The sequence below is a fragment of the Portunus trituberculatus genome, chromosome 43 (assembly GCF_017591435.1).
Source record: "Portunus trituberculatus isolate SZX2019 chromosome 43, ASM1759143v1, whole genome shotgun sequence".
Classification (NCBI taxonomy): domain Eukaryota; kingdom Metazoa; phylum Arthropoda; class Malacostraca; order Decapoda; family Portunidae; genus Portunus; species Portunus trituberculatus.
Genome location: NC_059297.1, coordinates 13,439,411 through 13,449,352, shown reverse-complemented (window position 1 = coordinate 13,449,352; position 9,942 = coordinate 13,439,411). Strand labels below are relative to the sequence as shown.

General features: G+C 42.9%; 1 protein-coding gene across 5 annotated transcripts in view; it reads left to right on the top strand.

Moving 5' to 3' along the window:
- Positions 1-262: 262 nt before the first annotated feature.
- The window catches only part of LOC123518055 (adenylate kinase isoenzyme 5-like), a 59,529-nt gene continuing 49,849 nt past the window's right edge, over positions 263-9,942 (top strand). For all 5 annotated transcript variants that reach the window (XM_045278615.1, XM_045278614.1, XM_045278617.1 and 2 more), the window contains exon 1: positions 263-1,352. In XM_045278615.1, the coding sequence (XP_045134550.1) occupies positions 1,295-1,352 (58 nt within the window). In that variant the 5' untranslated portion in view covers positions 263-1,294. The remainder of the gene's footprint in view (positions 1,353-9,942) is intronic.

The following is a 9,942-nucleotide window of genomic DNA, read 5'->3' as shown; positions in this document are numbered from 1 at the left end:
CACCTTCCCCACACACATACACACTCGTGCTCTCGCTCCCTTTCCTCACCATACATCACCACCATAAACACCTTCACCACATCCATCCATACAACCACTTTTCACACATCTCCGCCGTCCAGTCCTGCTCCACACTTCCAGACTTACTACGTGACTTTAAGTGAGGCCATTCTTAATTTTTCATCCAGGTAAAACAAATATCTGCATCTTATCACGTCCCTTCTTCCCTACCCGAGCTCCTCCCCTTTACTTGCAGGTGGCACGGACAGAGACAGTGACGAAGGAAACAATCGGCAACGTCCAGTCTCATAAATTAATACAAATATCGACTCCTGGAGCGTCGGGAGTCATTCGGCGCCGAGTCAGCGTCGGGGGAGGACCTTCCACGCTCCTGCCGCCTCCAACTTAGGTGTTCGCAAACGTGTGAAGTTGAGTTGGTGTCTGTGTTCAGTGCGGACTCAAACACCCTGCCGGCCGGTGTTGCGCCTCCCCTCAGCAGCGCGGCTGGGTTTACATGTCGTTTTTCAGTGAGATAGACACCAAAGACTAACAAATGACTCTCCACCGAAGACCAATCGTTCGGCCACAGCACTGTAAGGTGGAATTTGTGGTCGGAGAGGAGTGCAAGCCTGAGCTATTGTGTGGGTGTCTGGCCCTAGCTTAGCGAGTGTTTGTGTGGCGGTGTCCAGGTGACCGTCATCACAACAAGCCAGAGCGTCCCTGCTCCAGCCGCCACCCCGCCACCGCCGATGGACAATAGAATTACCCTCCCCTTGCCGTCTGTCCGTGGGCTGAAAGTGCATGTACTCTCTGTGACTTGATATATAATGTTTATTAAGACCACCTTATTTACTTCATTGGATTTCTAGATTTCTCAGGTAAATGAGATTGTGTTACCGAGCGAGCACAAAGACTGCAAACACTGACGTGCGTGGCTCTGATGTATGGTAATTTGGCCTCGCTTGTGACGTGGTGCCTCCAAACACTCCAAGCCTCCGCGCCAGACTGCTGACCGTGGCCTGACAGATACTGTTGTGTGACCTTGAAGGAACGTTTGCTGAAACAATTGACCAAGAGGAGATAGATAAATAAATAGAAGAATAAATATGTAAATAAGTATATGGATAAATAAGTTTGCCAATATGCATGCAACATTAGCATCGTGAGCGTCCGTGACCCTTCACGCGGCGCCGCTGCAGCAGGATCCAGCTGGCCTTGACACCATAGGAGCCGCTGAACTCATGAGCCACCTACGCACCATCAGCGTAGCGGCGGGACGACACATCTTACTTTAATGCAAGTCTTCAGCGAAGTATCCCGCCTCTTCAAGATGGGCATCTGTCTGGACACAGGTGTGTTCTGGTAGCTCAGGTAAAGCCTTGCGGGTCTATCTCTCCCTCACACCCCAATCGCAATTGGTCACCGAGGTTACACGGAAATCCTTTTTTTTTTTTTTTTTTTTACAGTCTATTGATGTGTTTGTCTTCCTGACTGATTAATGGAGCGAGGAGAAAAACAGCTGGAGGGAAGGAGGGGGGAGGACGCTAGACACGCGTGTGCGAGCCACTGGCATGCAGCCCTCACTCCCTCATTACCTGCCGCTTTTCTCATTACAGTGCTGTCATTACTACACCCTCAGATGAACTAAAGTCATATTAGAACTGAAGACAAGTAAAAGCGGGGCACGACCAGATTTGACACTTGTATTGTTGAGTTCAGCTCGGCCTCAGCGCTGAGGGACTTGCTGTTCTCCACGAGTTTGTAGGGAGCGGGGGGACGCTGCCTGTCAGGGGTCACGAGCCTGAATGTAAGAGATAAATGATCAATACCATACTGCTGTTATTAATGACGAATTTTCAATGCACTTTCTTCTATCAGCGGCGAGCTGCTGTTGTTGCTGCTGGTGGAGGCACCTCGGAGCGTCAGGAACCTTGGACGCCGCCCGTTTGTGCCGCGTGACGCCCTGTTGTTACCGTAACACTCTCTATACGTGCCGCCGTGCAGTGACTCTCCTAATGGCACTACTCACGCGCCTTGTACATTTGGCTCTTAAACAACAGGAATCACACACTTGCAGTATTCGTGCTTGGCCAAAATCATCACCGTTCTCTTTTCGCTTTTGTTCTTAATCCGAAATTTCTCCGCGGATTCCATTTCTTGTAATTGCGAAATGTGAAGAGGAATAAGTTTCTCATTACGCTCATTTGCCGCATTGGATAAACGACTTTACGCACACAATTACACACACACACACACACACACACACACACACACACACACACACACACACACACACACACACACACACACACAGAAAAAAGAACTTGGAATGCATGTTTAAAGAGTTGTACGTAAAGTAATTTTGCTTTTTATGTGTGTGTGTGTGTGTGTGTGTGTGTGTGTGTGTGTGTGTGTGTGTGTGTGTGTGTGTGTGTGTGTGTGTGTGTGTGTGTGTGTGTGTGTGATTGGAACATCTTCTCGGTTGACCTTTCGCCTGAGGGCCGCGAGTCTCTCAGGTGATGTGTGGTGGCGAGGGTTTGCCTTTAATCGAAGACTGACGGACGGTTTTCACTGCGCGTCGCTCTATTGGAGAGAGAGAGAGAGAGAGAGAGAGAGAGAGAGAGAGAGAGAGAGAGAGAGAGAAGGGGAGTCGGGTACTGACTGATGTACAGACAGGCAAAGAGAACAAAAGACAAAGACAAAGAAATTCAGATTACCACAGATACTGAATGGGTTTCCTCAGGCATTGAACGGAGACCTGATGGAATTAAGACAGGTCAGACTGACAGGCAGGTAGACAGACACTGGCAGACTGTCAGGCAAAGAGAGGCAAAAGATCAAAATTGGTAAAAATCAGTGCCTAACAATTTGTTTCAGTAATTCAGTAGTGAACATCTAAAAGAGAGTTATCTTAACAAACAGACATATAGACAGAGACAGACAAACGGGTAGACAGACAGTGCTAAAAGTCACACTACTTAAAAATTTTCCTTTAGTACAACTAGAAACAGACAAACTGACGAACAAAACAGAGAGAAGGACAGTGACACACACACACACACACACACACACACACACACACACACACACACACACACACAGTGGTTAGAAAAAAAAAAAACCTAGCAGTGAGTAGGTACGGGATGTAAATCGAGGAGTTGTGACCTTGTTGTGTAGACAGAAATAAAAGAAAATATGAGGAATTTAGCAAAGAACCCGCCCCTTAAAACAGAAAAATAAAATACAAAACGACGAAAAGGCAAGAAAATGAAAAAAAAAAAACTGACAACCATAAAGAACACAGATTGCAATTACGTGTTTCTGAAGACGTATACGTACAACTAAGAGAGGAAGAACAAGAACAAGAACAAGAAGAAGAAGAAGAAAACGCCCACCAACACCACTGCGTCTGTGCAATTTAGAAGGTCTCTTAAAAATGCTAGTAGCGAGATAGGCGGCACGTCGGACAGCGAGTGTGATAAAAGAATGATACCGGAGGAAAGAGAAAAATGATATAAATGAGCAAACATGTGACGGCGAGAGGAAGGGACGAAAGGAGATGGGAAGGTGTACGAGGAAAAATATAAGGGCTAGTCGTGTGTGAAAAAACGAGACAGCCAATATGGAAGATAGTGTGTGTGTATGTGTATAAGAGAGAGAGAGAGAGAGAGAGAGAGAGAGAGAGAGAGAGAGAGAGAGAGAGAGAGAGAGAGGAAGAACAGGAGCAATCAAAGAAGAAGTACAAGAAAAGTATATAAAAAGGAAGAAAAGAAGAAAAAGAGAAGAAAAGAAGACAAAACACAAAGAAAAGGAAGAAGAAAATAAAAAACCACACAAGAGAAGAAATAAAAAAAAAAAAAAAAAGGAAGACGAGAAGAGGCCATGGTAGCAATGGGAAGAATAGAAGAAGAAAAAAAAATGAGAAAAGACAAAAGACAAAGAAAAAGACGAGGAAGAAAATAAAAAAAACCACAAAAGATGAAATAAAAGAAAGCAAAAGAAACAGAAAGAAGGAAGGCGAGAAGAGACCATGGTAGAAAGGATAAATAAAGGAGAAACGGAGTTAAGGAGGGAATGGAAGGTGATAAATTTAAAGGGAAAGAGGAGGCACAGGGAGGCAATCCAGGTGAAGGTTGAGAAACGGGGAGGGTAATTAAGGTAAGGACAGGTAAGGACGATGTTGGGGAGGAAGAGAGAGGAAGGATATCTAGAGAGAGAGAGAGAGAGAGAGAGAGAGAGAGAGAGAGAGAGAGAGACATATAAATAGATCATCCTAAGGGAATAAAAGAAAATGGGAAAGAGAGAAGAAATACACAGAAGAAGGAAGAGGAAGATGAAGAAGGAAAGGAAAGAAATGAGATGACAAAAAAAAAAAAAGTAGAGAGGAAGAGAGACCAGGTATTTGGAAGGAGAAAAAGAGCAACAGAGGAGGAGAGAAGTGAGGGAGAGAAAGGAGGAAAGGAGAGAAGGAGAAATATCAGTATGGTAATTAGATAGGTAAGGAAAAGGAATAATATCTGGAGGAGAAAATAACGGGAAAAGCGAAAATAATGGAGAGAGAGAGAGAGAGAGAGAGAGAGAGAGAGAGAGAGAGAGAGAGAGAGAGAGAGAAAGTGTCGATACATCAGTTCTCATACCACCACCAGCTCCTGTCATCCATTTAGTCCTCCTCCTCCACCTTCTCTGGTACCACACTGAGTATTCCTCCTCCATTTCTCTATTTCCCTCCACATTTGCTCTCCCTTTCTTCTTCTTTTTCTTTTTTTTTTCTTCTTTCTTTTTTTTTTACTTCATCTTTTTTTCTTTTTTTCTTTTTTCCTGTTTTTCGTCTTCTTCTTCTTCTTCTTCTTCTTGTTGTTGTTCTTTTTGTTCTTCTTTTTCTTCTTCTTGCTCTTGCTGTTGTTCATGTTCTTATTCATCTCTTCCTTCTCTGCCACTTCTACTTCTCTTCACTTTTGCTCTCCCTTTCCTCTTTTTCTGCTCCTCCTTTACTTTTCTAGAGAATATTCTTCTCCTTTTCCTCCTTCTCCTTTTTAATTCTTTACTTTTATTGAGTCTTTTTTTTGCTGTCCATTCCACCCCTTCCCCTGCTCCACTTGAGTTCCATACTTTTATCAACTTTTTTCTCTTCACTTATAGTTCCCTCAACACTCCCTGTCCCTCCTACCTTTTCCACCTCTTCATCTTCTTTCACTCCATTTTATTTCCTCTCCTTCATTGACTTCATCTCTATCAAGGCTACTCTCGTGTCAATTTATTTCATTTCTTTTTTTCTTATTGTATATTCGTCTCGCAAAATTTGTGTGACTTTTCCTTCGTGCTTCATTGGGTTTATCTAATTCATTTTCCCCTTGTTATAAATTTACATTTTCATTTTCATTCATGTTCGTGACTCCTTTTTATTTCTTATTGTTCTTCCTGAGTATATATATTTTTTTTCATTTTTATCTTGCAAATTTCCCCTTAGGACTCATGGCAGGCTTAGAGAGCATTAGACCTCATTTACATGCTTATTTTTACTTATCTCTCAGAAAATTCTTCTCACTACTATCACGAGAAGAAGGGAAGATGTGAATATAAATAAAAAGAAAGTGAAGAAAACAGTAACCCAAGTGAAATGTAATATGATGACGTGCGAGTATATTTCTTCATCCTCTCACTCACTGCATCCTCTCTGCGTCTTTTCTCCTCTTCTCTTCCTTGTTTTTCTTTCTCCACCTTCTCTTCCTTCTTCTCATCCTAATTGTTCTTGTTCTTGTTCTACTCCTTGTTCATGTTCTTATTAATATTTCTAATCCTTTCTCTCGTTCTTTTTGTTCTTTCTTTCCTTTGTCATCATCTTCATCATCACCGTCTTCATCACCACCATTACTACCACCATCACTATCACCATTATCATACTAATCATCGTTATCATCACCATCACCATTAGCTTCTTTTTCTTTTTCTTTTTCTTTTTCTCCTTTTTCCTCCTTCTCCACTACCACCACCACCACCACCACCTTCTTCTCTCCTTCAGGTATACGGGGGAAAGGAGAGGACAGCGGGGACCTTTAGCTTCTCGCAACTAATGACCCTGACTGATATAAGGGATAATGAGACCGGCATTTATAATCAGAGTTAATTTCCTCTTGAGGCTGGCAGAGGACGGAGGGCAGAGGACGGAGGACGGAGGGTGGCCAGCTATTACAACCTAATGCAGTAATGGCGATGATAATTTCCAGTAAGTAAGGCTGCGTCGCGACCACCGCTAGAATACCAGATTGACAGGAGGACGAGGTAGAGAAAGGTGTGTGTGTGTGTGTGTGTGTGTGTGTGTGTGTGTGTGTGTGTGTGTGTGTGTGTGTGTGTGTGTGTGTGTGTGTGTGTGTGTGTGTGTGATATTGAATGTCTGTCTGTCTTCGTATCTATCTATCTTTTTTTTTTTATCTTGGGTGTCTGCATCTTTTTTCTTTATCTGTGTGCGTGTGTGTGTGTGTGTGTGTGTGTGTGTGTGTGTGTGTGTGTGTGTGTGTGTGTGTGTCTGTCTGCCTTTGTCTGTGTGTGCTTAATTTTTTTCACCTAATCGTATGTGTGTCACGTGTGTTTGTTTTGGCGTCTTTTCATGTGAGCAGCAACGTTTAATTCGGGCATCTAGAATATCACAAAGAAAAAAAAAAATCGTCTCGTTTTTCTTTTTTTCACCGTCGGGATGTTTTTATTCCACCAAAAGCGGCAACAGATCGCGTGTATTAATTGTGTTGCGTTGCGCCAAGTCTCTAAACTGACGAAGGAAGAGCAGACGATGTTCCTTGTCCTTGGGTCCTTGCCGAGGCTTTCCCGTCCGCTATTGATGTGTGGAGCCGTTTGAAAAAATATCTCATGTATCTTTATAACCTTTACTCACCTCCTCACCTCCTCTCCTCACCTTCCCTCTTCCTTCCTCCCTGCGTGCCTTGACACCTGACCCGCCCAGGTAACCAGCTGCCTCTCGCCCACAGGAAGGGGAAGCAGCGTGTTGGAAGTGCCTCTCTTGTCCCCGTCAGGTGATCTTTTATGTGTATGACCTCTTTGCCCTGTCTCACCTGTCACCTGCTTCACCTGTGTCTCACTCACCTGTATATACCTGTCAGTGTCTTTATTACTCCACCTGCCTCGTCTCCGTCTCTCTCTCACTCACACTTGTCATGACCGTGTAACTTAATCCAACACAATCATATGTACGTGTCACTCGTATACTCGTAACTGTGTCAAGTCATGTCTCAGTGTTGTATATTGTGTCTCCTGTGTTTGTATTATGTATATACGTGTAGTCTTGGGCAATAAGAGAGTGGATGCTGCATTAATTTCTATTGTGCTTTGTGTTTTCAGTCAATCTTTAATTCTCTCATTTGCAAAGAGTCTGTCAAGCGTAAGTTTTGTAAAGGAAATTTCATCAGATCAGAGGATTTAAGATCGAGGCAAAACACAACAGATGGTAGAAACTAATGCAGGTTTCTTAATTAATAACTCTATGCCCTTGACTTTACACCTTGTATATATGTCACACACACACACACACACACACACACACACACACACACACACACACACACACACACACACACACACACACACACACACACACACACACACACACACACACACACACACACTGTACGTAATGCCTCACCCACACATGTATATAAATGTTCTCTAAAGTGCATCTTAATATGTGTCTATCTCGTGTCATGACCAACTTAACCATGTAACAACAGCAGCGCCTTGTTAACTAACCATCACCGACCCACGAGTTCACCTGATCCCTCCTTCCTTGCGTCACTGATACTCCTACGTGCGACACTCTTACACGTCAGCCTCTTAAAAGTGTTCATGACGAAGAGAGTAACAGTGCACCGTCCTGAAGAAATGCGTACGTGACGAAAAGGAAACTACCGCTGTGTGTGTGTGTGTGTGTAAATTGTTATAATGCTTATGCTTAATTAAGACTAGCATTCCTCACACCCACATGCCCTCCACTTATGTACAGACACCCTCGTTCATTCCTTCACTCACCACCGCCCCGCCAACACAACACTCCCCTGCTGCGTCCATTACTCCCTCTGACACACACGATTACAGCCTGTCTTCTCCCACTGACGCCCCGCCTCGTCCGTATACCCATCCTCGCCTCCCACCATACCTTTATTCTACCACACACAGCTCCTTCTATACACTTCGAAGCGTCTTTATACTGTTATACGGCACCCAGCTGTGGGATTATTGATGGAAGGATGAATTTGAACTGTTCTTGTGTCTGCTGTTAAGAGAAAGAGTGGAATGCAAGAGTGATGATGATGGAGGAAAGGAAAGATATTTGTAGAGTTAAAGGTGAACATGATGTGTGTCTTTTGCTTCTAGTATCTATATTGTAGTTCTCTCTCTCTCTCTCTCTCTCTCTCTCTCTCTCTCTCTCTCTCTCTCTCTCTCTCTCTCTCTCTCTCTCTCTCTCTTTCAATAAGACTCGTTACGAATGTTAGTTATGAAGCAAAAGATAAATGGATAAAAATAAAAATGAAAATAGAAGAGCTGTCTTCGGAAAGATTTGAGAGAGAGAGAGAGAGAGAGAGAGAGAGAGAGAGAGAGAGAGAGAGAGAGAGACCAAATACTAATTTCTCGTTTGAATTCTCCCTTGTAAGACTGATTTCAAATACTAAAAATAGCAGAGAAGAGCAAATAGAAAAAAGTTCATGAGTCACGTAACTTCTACTTTCACCATCCGACTTTCCATTTTCTTCTCTCATGAACACCCAGCGAGTGATAATGCTAATGATGGAGAGAAAGAAAATAGACGACTTACACTCAAAGAAAACGTGATGAGAAAATCTTTCCATCTACCACCTATCTTTCATTTTCTCCAGCCAATAAGACTCACCACAATATTCCTTCCTATCCTATTCAACTTTCCCTAAAGAACAAAAACCTTCCTTTCTCTAAAGGCCCGTATTGAGAAAGGCGTTACTCTCTCATCACGACTATTTTCAAGGGCCACAGAGATGATAAGCGGGGTTGTCAAGAGTGTTTCTACAGTTAATAATGTAGATATTTTGTCAATCCGCCTCTAAAACTATACAAAAAAAACCTAAAAAAAACCGGAGAGATGGTTATTGGGATTTTCAAGAGTGTTTCTCGAGTTACAAATGTAGAAATCTCATCACTCTGCCATTAGAACCATAAAAAATCTTAAAAATTCGTGTAAATTTAAAGAAAACCTTTTGAAATGGTGGAGGTGAAGCACCGAAAACGAGCTTATACCGCATACATCACTCATTTCAACCCAGCGGTGCCTTCCTTGCTCATAATACCAGTCCCCATCATAGGCTCTTTTCTATTGTACCCTCTCACATATACGTCTCACCCCTTTCTCCTACGCCGCCCGCATCCATAAAGCGCCCTTCTATAAGCTACTTTTAACCTCTCTTAGTAATCAGGCGTCGCAGCTGCCACACCCTTCTGGCCCCACATTAGAATAACACTGATGCACTGAAGAGAGGATGATAAAAGTTTAATTCTACTTAGCCATTAATCTTTTTTTTTTCCTGGCTGCTCTCTCTCTCTCTCTCTCTCTCTCTCTCTCTCTCTCTCTCTCTCTCTCTCTCTCTCTCTCTCTCTCTCGGGTCTGTCTGTTCTGGGTATCATGATGTTTATGTTAATATTAAAAGACAAAAGAGAGAAATATTAACAGTTTAATTCTCCTTAAATGCCAGTCCTTTTTTTCTCTTTTTCCCATTCTAGCTTTTCCTTGTCTATTATTATCTTATTTTAGAATAATGTTGGTACAGAGAAGAGAAGAGGGTAAATAGTCTTACTCTACTTTAAGCATTAGTCATATCTTTTTCTCTAGATTCTTTTCCGCTTGCTTTCTCTCTCTCTCTCTCTCTCTCTCTCTCTCTCTCTCTCTCTCTCTCTCTCTCTCTCTCTCTC